The sequence below is a fragment of the Sorex araneus genome, chromosome 2, assembly GCF_027595985.1.
Source record: "Sorex araneus isolate mSorAra2 chromosome 2, mSorAra2.pri, whole genome shotgun sequence".
Lineage (NCBI taxonomy): Eukaryota > Metazoa > Chordata > Mammalia > Eulipotyphla > Soricidae > Sorex > Sorex araneus.
Genome location: NC_073303.1, coordinates 225269418 through 225286935, shown reverse-complemented (window position 1 = coordinate 225286935; position 17518 = coordinate 225269418). Strand labels below are relative to the sequence as shown.

At 59.1% G+C, this 17518-nt stretch overlaps 1 protein-coding gene across 1 annotated transcript; it reads left to right on the top strand.

Annotated features, from left to right (window-relative positions):
- Positions 1-407: 407 nt before the first annotated feature.
- On the top strand, positions 408-15697 carry KRT7 (keratin 7). The gene is made up of 9 exons (XM_012934205.2): positions 408-692; positions 1998-2209; positions 4369-4429; positions 5579-5674; positions 7379-7543; positions 9009-9134; positions 12763-12983; positions 15296-15330; positions 15534-15697. Exons 1-9 carry the CDS (start codon positions 408-410, stop codon positions 15683-15685), a joined length of 1353 nt encoding a protein of 450 aa, XP_012789659.2. The 3' UTR covers positions 15686-15697.
- The last annotated feature ends 1821 nt before the right edge of the window (positions 15698-17518 follow it).

Below are 17518 nucleotides of genomic sequence, written 5' to 3'. Positions count from 1 at the left end.
GGAAGCAGGGCTGGGAGGGAGGAGGGTGGGAATCCGGGAGGACCTTCGGGAAGCGGGCGGGGCGGTAACGATTGTGTCCACCCCGTCCCCCAATCCTTTGTCCCTTGACCTCTCCGCTTGGTCTCAAGGGTCTGTGTCTTCTCGCGCCTCCTCCAGGTAGCCGCCCTGACCGCACCCGGCTCGGACCGACAGGTCCCGCCGCTGCTTCCCGCGTGCCGCGGGACTCTGGGGGTCCTCGGCGCCCCTCGCGGGCCTGGACCTGTGCGCCCCGCGGGCCGGGCGAGGTGGGCGGCGCGGAGGGAGGGGCCCCGCGGGCCGGCAGGTGGCCCAGCCCCGCCCCCCGTGAAAGGCGACCCGCCCGCACCTAGCGGATAAAGGCTGCGGCCGCCAGGGCCCGGCGCGGCACCATGTCCACGCACCTGGGCGGCCAGGCCTTCAGCGCGCGCTCCGCAGCCTTGGCGGGCCGCGGGGCCCGGCCCGGCCACTTCAGCAGCCGCAGCCTCCTGGGGCTGGGCGCCTCGAGGCCCAGCGCGGGGGTCCCCGGGGGCGCCGGCATCCGCGCCGTCACCGTCAACCAGAGCCTGCTGGTCCCGCTGCAGGTGGACATCGACCCGGCCGCCCAGCGGGTGCGCCAGGAGGAGCGCGAGCAGATCAAGACCCTCAACGACAAGTTTGCCTCCTTCATCGACAAGGTGAGGGACAGGTGTGTGGCCGCCGTCGGGGGTCCCCGCCTCCCCGGGAGCCCCGCGGCTGCGGGACACAGACCCCGCCGTCTCCAGGCCCCCTTCCCCGACCGCTGCCCCATTGCCCAGCCCTTGTCCTGCCCACGGGGCGCTGGTTTGGGTCCCGCCGCCCGCCCTGGGGTCTGCGAGGTTCCTGGGTGGGGCTGTCCCCACAATCTAGGTGCGGGCTCCACAGCCGGCCAGCAGCGCTCTCTCTCAAGACCCCTTTCTCTGGGAGGGGCAGTGTGGTGTGGGGACGTGCCCTGCCCTGCGTCGGGCCCTCCTGCCTGGCCACCCCACCTCTGGGACACAGAGGCTCACTGCCCTTTGTCCCGCAGGGTCCTGAAGGGGCCGGGAGGGGCTTTGAGACTTTTCTGGGTCCTACTTGTGAGTCCCACAGTGGGTGGGGGCGTGGGTGGGTAGTGGGGGCAGCTGCCAGGTTTTTTTTTTTTTTTTTCCTTGGGGACGCAGGGAGCTAAATACCTAGCCCATCCTCCAGGCCGGGCCTCCTCCCTCAGACTAGACCAGACCACTCTCTGCCTTCCTCTCTGCTTCCCTGTCCTGAGCGCCCTGTTCCTTTTCAGGGTTGGTTGGACACCCCCCCCCCCCACCCCGCCCAGGTTTCTGCAGGCGGAGGTCCTCTCCTGCTTGAGCCTCTGGCTTTGTGGAGGAATCCCATACTCAGTGCTCTCGGGGCAGACACCATAGCAGGTGCTCACTGAGCACTGAGTGCAGAGCTCAGAGATCCAGTGTGAAGGGAGGGGCTAGTCATTCTGTTTTTGTTTTTATTTTTTGACTCTTTTGGGTCACACCCAGCGATGCACAGGGGTCACTCCTGGCCCTGCACTCAGGAATCAGTCCTGGCGGTGCTCAGGGGACCATGTGGGATGCTGGGAATCGAACCTGGGTCCACAGCATGCAGGGCAAACACCCTACTGGCTGGACTAACACTCCAGCCCTAGGCAGGTCATTCCGGCACAGACTGGAAGAGGCAACCCTGGCGGGCGGGGGTGGAGATGTGCGCCCTTGGGGTGCAAGGGGAGCCCTGGGGAGGGGGGGAACGGAGGCCTGAGGCAGAAGCTCAGGATCCCGGGGTGAGCCGGAGTGGAGGGCCAGAGTCTTGGGAAGACGCTTCCCAGGGATGCGGAGGGGCTGGAGGGGCGGGGCCTGCGGCGTGGGGGCGGAGAGACTCACTGGGGCTTCCCAGGGAGGGGGAGGCGGGTTGGGGTAACAGGGCTGGGGGGCGGCGGCAGCAGCGTCTGGACTCCCTTGTAGGTGCGGTTTCTGGAGCAGCAGAACAAGCTGCTGGAGACGAAATGGGCGCTGCTGCAGGAGCACAGGGGCGCGGGGACCAGCCGCCTGCCCGGCGTCTTCGAGGCGCACATCGCCAGCCTGCGGAGGCAGCTGGAGGGGCTGCAAGCCGAGGGGAGCCACCTGGAGGTGGAGCTGCACAACGTGCAGGGCATGGTGGAGGACTTCAAGAATAAGTACCGTCATCCCCCCCCCGCCCCGCCCTCCTCCGTTGCCCCTCCCCCAGCCTCCCTGGGCCAGGGCTCAGGGGCTACAGACAGCGGCTCCCCAAAGGGAGGGTCGTGGCTACTGTGACCCCTGCTTGCCTTTTCCCTGCCTGTCCTGCGGGTTGTTTCCAAGACATTCTGGTCTTTTCTCCTGCCTTCATCCCCGTGAGCTGCTCCTGCCAGCCCCCCTACCCGTGTTCTTTGGGTGCCTGACCAAGGCCCCAAGAAAGGGTCGGACTTCAGGTCTGCTCTGACAGGTGCCCTTCAGATCTTGTAGGACCCGCACAGATCATTCTAGAACAAGTGCATTTTATTTATTTATTTAATTAATTAATCAGACTGGTCACTGTTACTGTCATCCCGTTGCTCATTGATTTGCTCGAGTGGGCACCAGTAACGTCTCCATTGTGAGACTTGTTACTGTTTTCGGCATATCGAATACGCCACGGGTAGCTTGCCAGGCTCTGCCGTGCGGGCGAGATACTCTCGGTAGCCTGCCGGGCTTTCCAAGAGGGGCGGAGGAATCGAACCCAGGTCGGCCTCGTGCAAGGCAAACGCCCTATCCACGGTGCTATCGCTCCAGTCCCAGAACAAGTGCATTTTAGTTCAGCTGAGGGGTTCCGAGTGAGGAGAGCTCAGAATTTTTTTTTTTAGCATTTCATTTATTTATTTTTAATGAAGTCACCGTGCATACAGTAACAAAGCTTTCATGTTTGAGTTTCAGTTACGCAGTGATGGAACACCCATCCCTCCACTGGTGTGCATTTTCCACTATCAGTGTCCCTAGAATCCGTCCCCTGCCCCATCCCACCGCACCCCTACCTCTATGGCAATTTCCTTCTTATTCTCTACTTTTGGGCATTGTGGTCTGCAATACAGATACTGAGAGGCCACCACGTTTGGTCCTTTGTCTACCTTCAGCACACATCTCCCATCCCGCGGGATCCCTCCAACCATCATTGACTTAGTGACCCCTTCTCTCTCCCAGCTGCCTTCTCCCCCAGCTCATGAGGCGGCTTCCAACCGTGGGAGGCCCTGGATCCTGATGGAGATAAACTTTCCCTTGGAGAAATAGGACTTGGGTTTGGGGTGTCGGACCCCCAGGAGGAGCCCTGGGAAACAGCTGTTGGGCAGGGCCCCAGAAGCAGGCTGTGAGGGGTGCCAGGGAGGGGGCACAGGGTGTGGCTGGGAGGCCTTTGAAGCTCCCTGGTGCCCTTTTCCTCATCGAATAGGAACAGAAGCCCGAGGCCTGGGCCTGTCTCCATGTGGCATTCCTGCCCAGCGGGCACTGTGGGGAGGAGCTGTGCCCGGGGTGTGTGACTAAGCCGGGAAGCAGCAGACTCACTGGCTTTGACTAGGAGGCAGAACAAACAAAGGTGTCCAGAGGGTGCCCCCCGCCTCCCTGGGGCAACAGTCGAGAGGATTAAGCCACAGCAGGTGGAAGCGAACAGGTGCAGGGTGGGAAGGCCTGTTGCCATGGGCGCCTTTGTGCCTTAACTCCTTAACCTGAAACCTTCCAGTCCTTTCCGGGATCCAGCGCTGAGCTTTGGCTGAAGGGGCAGTGCTCGGGGTTCAGTGCCCAGCAAGCTCCCCGCTGTCCATCAGCGGCCCCTAGGCCCAGCTGATGGTAGGCAGCCCCTCTAGTCTTTCCAGAGCGCTTCTAGGGGACCCCTGGGAGTCCGGGCTCTCCCTGGCAGACTGGCTCCGCTGGCTGTACCCGAGCAGCCCTCAGCGCCGCTGAGCTCCTGTTCTGACACCGTTTTTGAGTCCCCAGATAAAAAAAAAATCTGGATTTTCCTCTTGCCCTGTGCCCAGCTTTGCTGGTGCCCCCCTGGGAGGGTCCTCACGGGGTCTGATTTCTAGCTCCGGGTATGTGTGGCCTTTGTCCTTCAATCGTGTCTACTCCATGCCTCCTGCTCCTCTCCCTCCCGCCCCATGGCCACACTTCAAGTCCTAGGAATGGGCAGAGGGAAAGTCATGGCGATTTGGTTTTCTGGTTGACACCCAGGAGTATCCCGGGGCAGGGGAGGGGGGTGATGGCGGAGAAAGTGATGGATCAGGTTTTCACAGCTAGACATGACGTGGGGTGGGGGCAAAACTCTGTTAACCCCACCCTGCCTGTCCTCCAGGTACGAAGATGAAGTTAACCACCGCGCAGCTGCCGAGAATGAGTTTGTGGTGATGAAGAAGGTGAGAGGACAGGAGGGTCGGGGGCGGGGGATGGCAGGGGACCCCAGGGCAGGCAGCAGTAGGGGGCCTGTGGGCAGAGTCTGGCACATTCCTCCAGATTGGGGGTCTCAGGGCAGCCTCGAGTGGACAGGATGGGCTGCGTGAGCTCCCCACCCTTGGAGGTGTGCAAGCTGAGGGTGGGAGCCTTGGTTTGGAGGGTTTAATTCAGGATGGATTTACGATTCCGATGCAACACGCTCTCACCTCAGTTTTCTGGGTCCAGCCACAGAAATGCAACGTGGAGGGTTGGGCCCCAGGGATTCTGGGAGGAGTGTAAGTGGGTCCTTCTCGGAGGTGAGGTGTTGAGCCTCAGGAGGGAATGAGTGAAGCATCAGGAAGAATGTCTGTCAGGATCTGTGGTACCTGCCCAGGCTCTCCTGTTTCAGTACTCGCCAGCTCCGCCTCCAGCTTCCAGACTGAGAGTTCCCCTGTCTCAAATACGGTTTCTGGTATTGAGTGATTTTAGGCTCACCTGTTTGGTGCGAACTGATGGTTCCCAGAGGTGAAGTGACTCCCTCAAGGTCACATAGCCACAGTGGCAAGGACAACCACCCCAGACTTTAGGAACTGGCCCAATAAAAAAAGAACAGAACCAACCACACATATAGATGCACACACGCATACATACAGACTTAGCCAGAGGTAGAGGGTTTTGGGGGAGTTGGGGTCAGGCTACTCTTTTTTTTTTCCTTTTTGGGTCACACCCTGCATTGTACAGGAGTTACTCCTGCCTCATGCACTCAGGAATTACTCCTGGCAGTGCTCAGGGGACCATATGGGATGCTGGGAATCGAACCCAGGTTGGCCACATGCAAGGCAAACTCCCTACCTGCTGTGCTATCTATCACTCCAGCCCCGGGGTCAGGCTACTCTGGACTATGGTTCTGACCCTCTTATGGTCCTGAGATGTGTGGAAAGGCCATCAAGTTTGTCAGCCTGGCCGGGGTTGGTAGAGAAAACTTCCCGTGTGGGCCTGCCAGGCAGCACGAGGTGCCATGGTCCTGGGACAGCCACGGAACTGGGTCCTGTGGGTTGCCTAGCTTCTGAATAATGAGGAACAATGAGGATAGAGTTCCTCTATCTCTTCGTGCATTTCCACTTTCTCCCCAGGATGTGGACACTTCCTACATCAATAAGGTGGAGTTGGAGGCCAAGGTGGAAGCCCTGAATGATGAGATCAACTTCTTGAAGACCCTCTATGAGACGGTGAGGACCTCAGGGGGGGAGGACATACCGTATCCTGCATACCCTGACCAATGCCAACTGGTCTACCCGCTACCTCTGGCTAAGTCTGTGTGTATGCGTGTGTGCATCTATGTGTGGTTGGTTCTGTTCTTTTCTTGATCCTTTTGGGACCCAGGACTGGCCTTCTGGAGACATGGGATGACCATTTGTCATGAGGGAGGGTGGGGAGGAGCTGAATGGATCCAAGGCAATGTTGAGGGATCCTGAGCGAGGCAAGACTGGTGTGACAGGAGCACAGAGGCAAGAGTGCCCAAGGGTCCTTACCAGAGGGATTGAGGATCAGTCACCCCTTTGTGGACATGCTCCTCACATCTCCTCTCATGCCCTACGCTTCCAGCTCCTTTCCGTCACAGGATCCCCGTCCCCTCTCCTCAGTGCTGTCTCAGGCCTGAGGCAGAAGATGGGGTAGCCCAACCTCTGACAGGGCTGGTTCAGGTCGTCATGGAGAACTGCAGGCCGCTTCTCAGCTTCCCTCAGTCTAGTCTTCGCCTGTATGTCCGGCCTCCACGAGGCTCTTAGAACCAATGTATGGTTATGTAATTATGTATGTTATGTCTGTCTATAGAATTATTTTCCTCTCATTATTAAAGAAACACACACTCATTGCTAACTATCCAGATCATAAAGAAAACATAATTTTTTTTATTATTTTTTAAATTTATTATTTTTTTTATTGAATCACCATGTTGAAAGTGACAAAGCTTTCAGGCTGAAGTCTCAGTTACATAATGCTTGAAGGAAACATAAATTTGAAAATCATTCAATTGTACCTACTTTTAGCATCTTTGTTCTGCTTTTTCCTATGTAAATTGATTCACTATATAATATATTTATATGCATATATATGTGTGTGTGTGTGAAGCAAGACACACACAAACTTTCTAAGTTTACTTATAAAGATATGAGGGGGGCTGGAGCAATAGCACAGCCGGTAGTGCGTTTGCCTTGCATGCGGCCGACCTGGGTTCGATTCCCATCATCCCATATGGTCCCCTGAGAACCGCTAGGGGTAATTCTTGAGTGCAGAGCCAGGAGTGACCCCTGTGCGTAGGGAGTGACCTTGTGCATCGCCAGGTGTGACCCAAAAAGCAAAAAAATAAAAGAAAATAAAAAAGAAAAGAAAAAAAGAGAAATGCATGTTTAAGAGAGAACGTGGGCTTCTCAAGAGTGGAAAAAAGAAGCAGAAAGAGAGAGATATGTGTCCAAGAGAGCATGGCCTAGAAAGAGAAAGACTAAACACATATTTCAATCAAATAGGATCACTTTTCCCTACGCAACAGTGCGCCATGGATGTGCTTCCCGACTCTCAGCACAGCAGTCGGTTTCGGGGAGGGGTCTGCCTGGTTTGCCCACCTCTGCCAGCCCCCTTTACAGAGCATCTGTGCTCCAGAGCAGCCCACAGCCCCACAGCCGGGGCCCCCACTATGTACCATCGTCTCTTTCCCTAGTCACCCCTCAGCCTCTCACTTGGAAAGTGGCCCAAGGACTCCGGGGGCGGGGGCAGGCGTGCAGAACTGTTTAGCGGGTGCTGGCCTGCACCCCTACTGGCTGTGACTCAGGCCTGCCCGGCCTCTTCTCCCTCCTGCCGTCCCGGTGTGTGGGGAAGCCTGGAGTGAGTGTGGGACAGGAATGCCCGAAGCCCCGACTTGCTACTGGTTCCTACAGGAGTTGGCCGAGATGCAGTCCCAGATCTCGGAAACGTCCGTGGTCCTGTCCATGGACAACAACCGCTCCCTGGACCTGGACGGCATCATCGCCGAGGTCAAGAGCCACTATGAGGACATCGCCAACCGCAGCCGGGCTGAGGTCGAGACCATGTACCAGACAAAGGTGTGTGGGGCTGGAGATCTCCAGAGAGGGTGCTCAGGGGGCCTGGTTGCTTCCCTTGCTCCTTCTCAGCTTTCAGCGCCTGGAATCACAGTTCCGGGAGGTACTGGTGGGTGAGTGAGGGCACTCTTGCTCCCAGGGAAGACAGGAGCTAAGCCCTGGGGGAGAGCACCGCCTGACGGGGAGCAGAGAAGGGAAAAGGGCACAGACTCATAGTACTAATAGTCGTCCTAGCCAAACTGGCCACAGCACCAGGCAAGGTTTACCCGTGGTGGTTGATTTAACCCTTAGAGCAGCCCTCATAGATAGTACTGTTATTCCCACTTTACAGATCATGAAACGGAGGCACAGAGATGTTAAGTAATTTTTTCTAGGCCACATAGTAAAGTGGATGGAGGAGCAGGGATTAGATCACGGATCGTAGAGTTTATGCATTGCCTGTGCTCAGGGAGGCAGGACAGCTGAGGTCCTGATGGAGGCTGGGGCAGATGGACAAAAGGCTTGAAGGTAGCAGAGGGCTTACCTTTCTTTCTCTCTCTCTTTTTTTCTTTCTCTTGTTCCTTCCTTTTTCTTTCTTTCCTTCCCTTTCTTCCTTCCATCATTTCTTCCTCTTCCTTCCATCCTTCCTTTCTTCTTCTTTCTTTCTTTCTTTCTTTCTTTCTTTCTTTCTTTCTTTCTTTCTTTCTTTCTTTCTTTCTTTCTTTCTTTCTTTCTTTCTTTCTTTCTTTCTTTCTTTCTCTCTCTCTTTTCCTTCCTTCCTTCCTTCCTTCCTTCCTTCCTTCCTTCCTTCCTTCCTTCCTTCCTTCCTTCCTTCCTTTCTTCCTTCCTTCCTTCCTTCCTCCCCACCCCCGTGGGCCATACTCAGGGCTGACTCCTGGCTTTGTGCTCATGGATCACTCCTGGCAGGGCTCGGGGGACTATATGGGGTGCTGGGGATCAAACCCGGCTGGATGCATGCAAGGAAAATACCAAACCCGGTGTACTAGCTCTCGGGTCCTAGAGAGGCATTTTAAAGTTCAGAGACAGTGAGTCAACATGGCACCTGGGTTAGACACCAGCAGGAGGGCTGAGTTCATGCCCTCCTCTTCCTTTGATTTGTGTCCTTGAGGGCAGTTTCCTAGTCTGGCTCTCACTCATCTGTGACGTGGGTGCTTCATGGATGAGGGTGCTAAGCAGTAAGCAGTTCAGACTTCAGGGTATCCCCAGCACCAGGGCTGACGAGAGTGGGAAACCCCCCAGTCGCCGCAGATGGGTCTTGGAACTCATCCTTGTCCTCCCTGCTCTTCTAGGGGGAAACTGCCCCACCCACTGCTCACAGTGGGCCCCTGCGGGCACTGCGTGAGGGTTGCTGGGCATCGGCCTGTCTCCCAGGCATATTGCCAGGAGGGATGGGCGCTGAGGACCGGGGCCTTCCTTGCTTGGGTGTGTGTGGGGGGTCACCTGTAACGACTGCCCCGCTGTACCCCAGCTGGAAAACCTCCAGGCCCAGGCTGGCAAGCACGGGGAAGACCTCCGCAACACCCGGAATGAGATTGCCGAGATGAACCGCGCCATCCAGAGGCTGCAGTCTGAGATCGACAACATCAAGAACCAGGTGGGACTAGTGTTCCGCCCTGCCTCCGCCCTGCTCCACCCCGTGCACTGCCCTGACTCCGCCTTCCCGGCCCAGGCTCAGCTATGCCCTGCTCAGGCTCCACCCTTCTCTGCCAAGGCTCTGCCCTCCCCTGTTCAGCCTCTGCCCTCCCCCGCCCTGCCCTGTCCTGACTCCACCTGCCCTACCCAGGCCCCGCCCTGCCCTGTCCTGGCTCCACCTGCCCTACCCAGGCCCCGCCCTGCCCTGTCCTAGCTCCACCTGCCCTGCCCAGGCCCCGCCCTGCACTGCCCAGGCTCCACCTGCCTTGCCCAGGCCCCGCCCTACCCTGCTCAGGCTCTGCCCTCCCTGTCCTGGCTCCTCCCTGCTCTGCTCTGCCATGGCTCCGCCCTCCCTGTCCTGGCCCCTCCCTGCTCTGCCCAGGCTCCACCCACCCCTCTCAACCTCTGACCCAGCCATGTCCTGTCCTGGTACCCACTCCCCCCATCCCGCCACAGCACCTCTCCCCACCCTCCAGGCTCCTCCCTCTCCTGCCCAAGTTCCGCCCTGCCCCGCCCGGGCTCCGCCCTCGTTCCAGTCTGCTCTTTGGACTGGTGAAGGGCAGCCCTGGGTGGGGGGGGGCAAGCTCCAAATGCGGAGCGGGAGGTTGGGGCCCAGGGTGCCAGCTCTGCCTCCCCTCTCTCCTGGCACCACCCCCCTCCAGTCCCCTGCCCCACAATCTCCTTAGCTCAAGTCTCTTTTCAGCCCACTTGGGAGATTTCCAGGATGGAAAGTTCTGGGCCTGGGCCTGGCTCAGGGAGCCCTGGAGAAACACCCTCCAAACTGGTTTGGAACACGTGCCGTGCACTAGCTTTGTGCCCTATGGAGCTGCAGTGCGGGGGACAGCAGCAGCTGTCCACGTGGCTCACTCCTGGCCGCCCTCTCTCGGAGCCCTGCCTAGTGGCTCTGGCCACGGTGGCCTGCCCCCGCCCTCTGCGCGTGCATTTGCCAAGCACGCACGTGCTCCAGGGCCCGCACACTCTGATGGCTCCCCTGGAATGGAGCTCTCCTAGCTTTGCCAGTGCCACCCCTTCCTCAGTGCTGGGGCCCGGACACGGCCCGCCCCCAAAGAGATACCTTCCCCCCACCCCTCCCCCCCCAGCCCAGCCAGCACCAGCAGTGGCTGAAGGTGCTGAAGCACCTGTCTGAGGTGGAACTTTTCTGTCTTGTTAAATAAGGTCCTGACTGGTCCCGTCTTCTTTGGAATACAAAGCAAGACCAGGAGAGCGGGGATCTGTCTGGCGGGGTCACTGCACCCCTCTTTCCAGCACTGTGGCATAATCAGGGCTGGAGAATGTGCTTCCAGGGAGGGTCCCTAAGCCCTGACTGGGGAGTGGGGGGCAGGTGTGACTGCAGGGCGGGGGGGAAGGGAAGTTCTCAGGCAGCTCTGCAGGGAGTTCATTAGCAGCCGAGCAGGTGGATGGAGTGTGGGTGGTTTACCCAGCACCTGTCTCCCCTCCAAGCCCTGCACGCCTGTTTGGGCCACGGTGGCGGCTGCCTCTGGCCCCAGAGAAGATCCATGAGTCACTTGTGGAACTTGCAGGCAGTCGGGAGGCCTGAGGGGGGGGGAATGGATGAAAGGGCAGTTCTCACCCTACAGCTTCCAGGTCCTGTTCTCCCTCTCACAGAGTGAGAACTCCCCTCCCCTGCCCTGCGTTCCCCTGCGCTCCCCTCCCCCATCCCCTTCCCTCAAGGCTGGGTGCTAGGCTGAAGAGATAGCACAGCGGGTAGGGTGTTTGCCTTGTAAGCGGCCGACCCAGGTTTGATTCCCAGCATCCCATATGGTCCCCTGAGCACAGCCAGGAGTAATTTCTGAGTGCAGAGCTAGGAGTAACCCCTGTGCATCGCCGGGTGTGACCCAACAAGAAAATAAAAAAAGCTGGGTGCTGCTGCTGTGGAGGAGACCCAGAGGCAGTGTTATAGCTAAGGGGGCAGCAGTGGGCCAGTGTGGCCAGTGGATGAGTGTCTAAATCAGAGTCACCATCCACGGTGACGGGGGTCCTCGGTGCGTTTGGGGCCAATCGACATTCCCGGCCGGCCAGCCACGGACGAGGAACAGGTTGCAGACACATCACCAGACAATGGCCAACAACCTTTATTCCCGATTCCACAGACCAGATATCAGGGAGAGCAACCGCTCGGGAGTGAGGGGACAGTGATTGACTGGGAAAGTGTCGCACAAAGGAGAAGATTTTTTTGTTTCTCTTTGGCAATGCTCAATGCTCAGGGGTTCCTCCTGGCTCTGCACTCAGGAATTACTCCTGGCAGTGCTCAGGGGACCCTATGGGATGCTGGGAATCGAACCTGGGTCGGCCGAGTGCAAGGCCGTGTGTAAGGCAAACGCCCTCCCCGCTGTGCTATCGCTCCAGCCCCGCACAAAGGAGAAGTTTAACACCAGCACAAATAATTGTGGGGGTCCCTGGGGAGCCGAAGAGCCATGGCAGCACGGCAATGGGCACAAGGCTAACATAACCTCAGCGAGGGGCGCAGACCTGAGCCAGGCCCAACTGCTTGTAACAGAGGAGCAGTGATCACAAGTTGGGGGGGGGACGGGCACCCTTCCGGCACTGTCCTTTGCCTCTGCCTCCAGGAGAACCCCCCGATGTCTGGTCACCAGGGCAGCATTACGGTACAGATGGCTCGGGAGCAGTGCCAGGGGCATCCCAAGGAGGAGGATCAAAGAGAGCTTCTAGGAGGGGGGAGGCAGTGGGCACAAGAGCGGGGGGGGGGGGGGCCGAGGGCAGAGACAGCTCAGTGAGAAGGAGGGGGAGGGGAGGGCCACGGCAGCACCCCTGGCTGACAAGAGGATCCCTGGGCCAAATTAGCTCCTGGTAGTGGGTGTGGGTGGAGGATGAGCACTGGCAGAAGGATGCTCCAGCGGGGAAGAAACTCCGCGTTTGAGCAGAGCGGTAACGTCTCCCTGCTCCAGATTCTGGGTTTGTAACCGGCTCCTCGTAGACGGTAGATTTGGCTTGTAACCTGCCTGGTATTTGGAGATTCAAACTAGGATCTCATCGTCTTGGAACTCCTCAGCTAGAGTTTTTTATAACTCTGGCCTTTATAAACCAGAACAGCCTTGGTTAATAATAGTAATCATCGCAGAATTTATATGCCCTCAGTGTATGCCAGACCTTGTGCCAAGGACTTGCGTATTCCCTCACTGCCCTCATGTTACCCTCTTTGCACCAGTCCTGGGAGGTAGACGCGGTGATCTATTTTCTATTGTTGAAAAGAGGAAACTTTGGCTTAGTTTGCCAGAGTTGATCACAACGATCATGTCCGAGATACCAGGGGTGGAATGTGGCCAAGCAGGCCGGAACTGGAACCTAGCAGAGGGCACCCAAACCCATGGTTTTGATGCTGGCGTGTGCTGACATGTTGCGGTGCATGAAACAGCAAGGCATGTGCTCTGCCTCCGAGCCATGATTCCCGGGCTCTACCTCTGAGCCGTATCCAGCGAGCCCAGGGTTTGACCCCCAGGATTCCCCGGTGCCTGGGGGTCCACCGTGAGCCAGAGGCCCGGGAGCACGGGAGACAGAAGAGCAGCAGCTGGTGAGGCTGCCCCCTGCTCACTGCCCGCCCCTGCCCTCAGCGTGCCAGGCTGGAGGCAGCCATCGCGGACGCGGAGCAGCTCGGGGAGCTGGCCCTCAAGGACGCGCGGGCCAAGCAGGCCGAGCTGGAGGCCGCCCTGCAGAGGGCCAAGCAGGACATGGCGCGGCAGCTGCGCGAGTACCAGGAGCTGATGGATGTGAAGCTGGCGCTGGACATCGAGATCGCCACCTACCGCAAGCTGCTGGAGGGCGAGGAGAGCCGGTGAGGACAGAGGGGCCGGGGAGGGACAGAGGGGCCTGGGGGTGGACCCCATCCACAAGCATCCCGTGTGTGTGTGTGTGTGTGTGTGTGTGTGTGTGTGTGTGTGTGTATGTGTGTGTGTCTGGAGGGTACAGCTAGTGAGTTGACCTTCTAGAAGGAAATACCCAAAGCTCAGCAGGAAAGTAAGGGTGAAATAATAGAAACCCCTCAGGATCGTGGCCCTTAGCAGGGTCTTCTAATTTGACCCTCAGAATATATCCAGGCAGACTGGTCCATTTGAAAATGAAATTTTATGGCCACGCCCAAAACAGCAATAGCACAGCAAGTAGGGCGTTTGCCTTGTGCTCGGCCAATCCCGTTTGATTCCTCCATTCTTCTTGGAGAGCCTGGCAAGCTATTGAGAGTATCCTGCCAGCACGGCAGAGCCTGGCAAGCTACCCGTGGTGTATTCAATATGCCAAAAACAGTAACAACAAGTCTCACAATGGAGACGTTACTGGTGCCCACTCGAGCAAATCGATGGACAACAGGACGACAGTGCGACTACAGTGCTACCGCTACCCAAAACAGCGATGCGGAAGGTTACTTCTACTTGGCATGTAGGAACTACTACTGGTAGTGCTCGGGGAACCCTATGGGATGCCAGGGTTCGAATCTGGGTCCCTGGTTCTATCCCATCACTATCACTCTGGCCCCCAAGTTATAAGTTTAAAGCGATTCAGTTTTGTTAACTGCTGGGCCAGGGCCAGTGGCAGCCAAGCTCTTGTGATTTCTAGCCCAAGCATCTTCCATTCTAGCCCAAGCATCTTTCATCATACCAGTCTGCTTCTTGTCACGTGCTCTGTCCCGGGGTGTAGTCTGCAGGTGGTGCAGACGACCCACTTCCCTCTGTCCTCAGAGACATTAGCATCCTCCTCTGAGCTGGAGAGGAGGCGAGGACAGGCCACGGGGTACGGGGAATTCTGTGCCACGGAACTCACATCCGTGACATTGGGCCTTTGTCCTCCCCACGGTAGCTGGTGGATTCCTCAGCAGACAAGGCTGTAGGGTTGTGGCCTGCGGGGAGGTTTGGGTCTGGAGAGGGAAAGAGGGAAAAGCAAGGGGAAGATTTAGAAACGAAACCCACTGGTGCTTGGGATCCAGCCACTGCGGACTGAGATCATATTAGCAGGCCTGTGGGTGGTGCAAGGTGGAGATGGAGAGTGGGGCGAGACGGCATGGAGAGGCGCTCCTCGGCCAAATGCAGGCAGCCAAGGGAGGCGGCTTCCCCGAGAGGCTGGGGAAGGAGGCTGGGCTGGGCTGGGCTGACGGAAGGGGAGGGATTGGGGAGCAAGGGGACAGTGATGGCGGCAGACGGCAGAGGGCAGGGGAGGCAGGAGGAGGCCAGGACTCGGCCCTGCGGGCGGGCTCCTCCGTGTCAGCAGCTAGTCTCGGCCGGAGGGGAACTGGGAAGACCGTGTGGCTGGTCTGGGGCTCAGGGCCTTGCCGTCCAGCTAAGCTGCCCCTTCACCAGGGATGTCGGGCCCCCAGTTTTTGGAGAGAGCAAAGGGACCTAGCCTGCGTCTCTTTTCCCTTCCTGGAGTCAGAGCTGGAGGCCTGTGTGTCCTGGTCCTCTGCGTCCCTGCGGCAGCAGCTCAGGGACGGTGGGGGGCAGGTTGAGGGTGTCCATCTCGCCCTAGGAATGAGGACAGACACCTCATTCCTACCTGTCACTCTGTGGGACCTTCCAGGGGGCACGTCCAGGCGTGTTCAGCAGTTCAGGCAATCCAGGAGACCTTATAAAAATACCAAGTTACGGGGCTGGAGCGCTAGCACAGCGGGGAGGGTGTTTGCCTTGCACACAGCCGACTGGGTTCAATTCCCAGCATCCTATAGGGTCCCCCAAGCACTGCCAGGAGTAATTCCTCAGTGCAGAGCCAGGAGTAACCCCTGAGCATTGCTGGGTGTGACCCAAAAAGCAAATAAATAAATAAACAAATAAAAACAATTCCTAAGACTAATGTGTCAGCCGGTGTCAGAGCCTATTTTCAGCAGAGACTCAGGGAGTCTGCGCTCGGCGGGTGACACTGAGCTCGTGCTTGCGTGGGGCCTCCGCCCCAGGGAGCACTGTTGTGTGTGGCCAAGTGGTCCCTGCCTACTTTGGCCACACCACGGCTACAGCACCTCGCCCCCCGCACCTCCGGCTCACTTTACACCCTGGTGGGGACAGAGCGGGAGAGCCAGGGAAGAGCCTTTCTGGGCCTGGCGGGGTGGCCGCGCGGTCGGTCCACACGAGGGCCGCGCTCACTCCCCGCCCTCTGCTTTGCCCCCAGGTTGGACGGAGATGGAGCAGGCGCTGTGAGCATCTGTGAGTCTGGTGGGGCCCTTCCCCGTCCCTGTGCTGTCCAGAGTGGGCTGGGTCTTGGGGCCACCCAGGAGTCTCTTCAACAACCAAGAGGGCAGGGCTGGGGGTGGCAAGGGGCATCTGTGGCTCGGCCTCCCCCGCTGCCCCAGGCCCTTTGGGGAGGCCCCGGGTGCCCCGTGCTGAGGAAGCTCTCCTGTCTCTCCCAGCCGTCGTGAATTCCACCGGTGGCAGCAGGCTGACCTTTGGGGGCACCATGGGCAGCAATGCCCTGAACTTCTCCAGCAGCGCAAGTCCTGGGGCCGTCAAGTTGCACTCCCTCAGGACGACATCTGTCTCTCGACGGAGTACCCCCAACTGACCCCTCCACACGGTCACCTGCGACCCCCCCACACCTCCAGGCCCCAAGACCACGAGTCTGCAAAAGGATGCGAGGATGGTCCCCAATAAAACAGCCCCCGAGGCTGGGAGAGACGAGCCTGGCGCCTGCCCTCCTGGCATCACTCTCCTGGGCTGTGGCAGGGTGGGGGCTGGGAGGAGGGCCCGGGTCTGTCCTGGCTATGGGAGTGCCCTGGTGGGGGGGGTGGGGGGCTGCTCTGAGAACTGAGCTCCCCGCAGCCTTCCAGTGCAGGCTGAGCCCCACTGGCAGGCCTGGCTGGGCCGAGTCAAGCAGGCCGGATGCGTCTCCTGTCGGGGGCTGGAGGGGTCTCCATGCTGCCCAGTGTGTGCCAGCTCTCAGCTGCGCTGCCTCAGCTCTCCTGGTGCTGGGCCTATCACACCCTGGGGCCCTGGGGGTGCTCTCTGGGGCTGGGCGCAGGAAGGGGTGTGTGTGTGTGTGTGTCTGTGTGTTTGTGTGCGTGTGTGTGTGTTGGGTGCAGGAAGGGGTATGTGTGTGTTGTTGGGTGCAGGAAGGGGTGTGTGTGTGTGTGTGTGTCTGTGTGTTTGTGTGCGTGTGTGTGTGTGTCTGTGTGTTTGTGTGCGTGTGTGTGTGTTGGGTGCAGGAAGGGGTATGTGTGTGTTGTTGGGTGCAGGAAGGGGTGTGTGTGTGTGTTGGGTGCAGGAAGGGGTATGTGTGTGTTGTTGGGTGCAGGAAGGGGTGTGTGTGTGTGTTGGGTGCAGGAAGGGGTATGTGTGTGTTGTTGGGTGCAGGAAGGGGTGTGTATGTGTGTGTCTGTGTGTCTGTTGGGTGCAGGAAGGTTTGTGTGTGTGTGTTGGGTTCAGGAAGGTGTGTGTGTGTGTGTTGGATGCAGGAAGGTGTGTGTGTGTGTGTGTTGGGTTCAGGAAGGTGTGTGTGTGTGTTGGGTGCAGAAAGGTGTGTGTATGTTGGGTGCAGGAAGGTGTGTGTGTGTGTGTGTGTATGTGTGTGTGTGTGTGTGTGTGTGTGTGTGTGTGTCCTATATTCCTGACAGGCAGCAGCATCTGTGACGGCCAAGGGGGGGTGGATGTTGTGTCAGGAGTCCCCTCACCAGTAGGTGATGGCAGGGTGGGGTGGGCATGTCGGGGGGCCGTTGAGGGAGTGTTGAAGACTTTGTCCTCGGGGTCAGCTTCCTGTTGAGGCTGGAGCGGCAGTGTCCTGTGTCCCCGCAGCTGCAGGGGCGAGTCCCGCCGGTGGCGTCAGGGAGCCGGACCCTCCCTTCTGGACTCTGGCCTGCTGCTTCTCTCCCCCTCCTGCTCCTCCTCACACGGGCGTGGGGGTGTCTGGCGCGTGGGGGGGGGGCTCTTTGCAGACTGAGACGGTCTCTGTGCGGCCTGGAGGAACTGGGCAGGAAGTGGCACGCGGGCCAGGGGGGAGCGTCTCAGGGGTGTTCTCCGTGCCCCCGAGCTTTACTGGCAAGCGTGGAGAGCCGGCAAGAGAGGGGAGGGCGCTGGCCCCCTGGCCACCCCGCCCCCGCCCCCAGCGTGCCCCGCACAGCCCCGTCTGCGTTTCAGGACCATTGCCCCCTCCCGAGGCCCCAGAGCGTCCCAACCCGGGCCAAGGATGCCATCGTTCCTGACACGCTGGGCCTGTGGGGCAGTGCGGAGCCTGTCCTTCCTACGGCGAAGGAGGCGAGGACGCGGGAAGGGAGCACGTCGCGGGGAGGCAGCGGTTGGGGTGGGGCGGGTCACGCAGGCTGCTTCTGAAGCCCTGTGGGGTGTCAGGCTCGGGGTCTGCGGAGCCTGGAACCCCGGCTGGCGGCTGGCGGAGCGGGAGGCG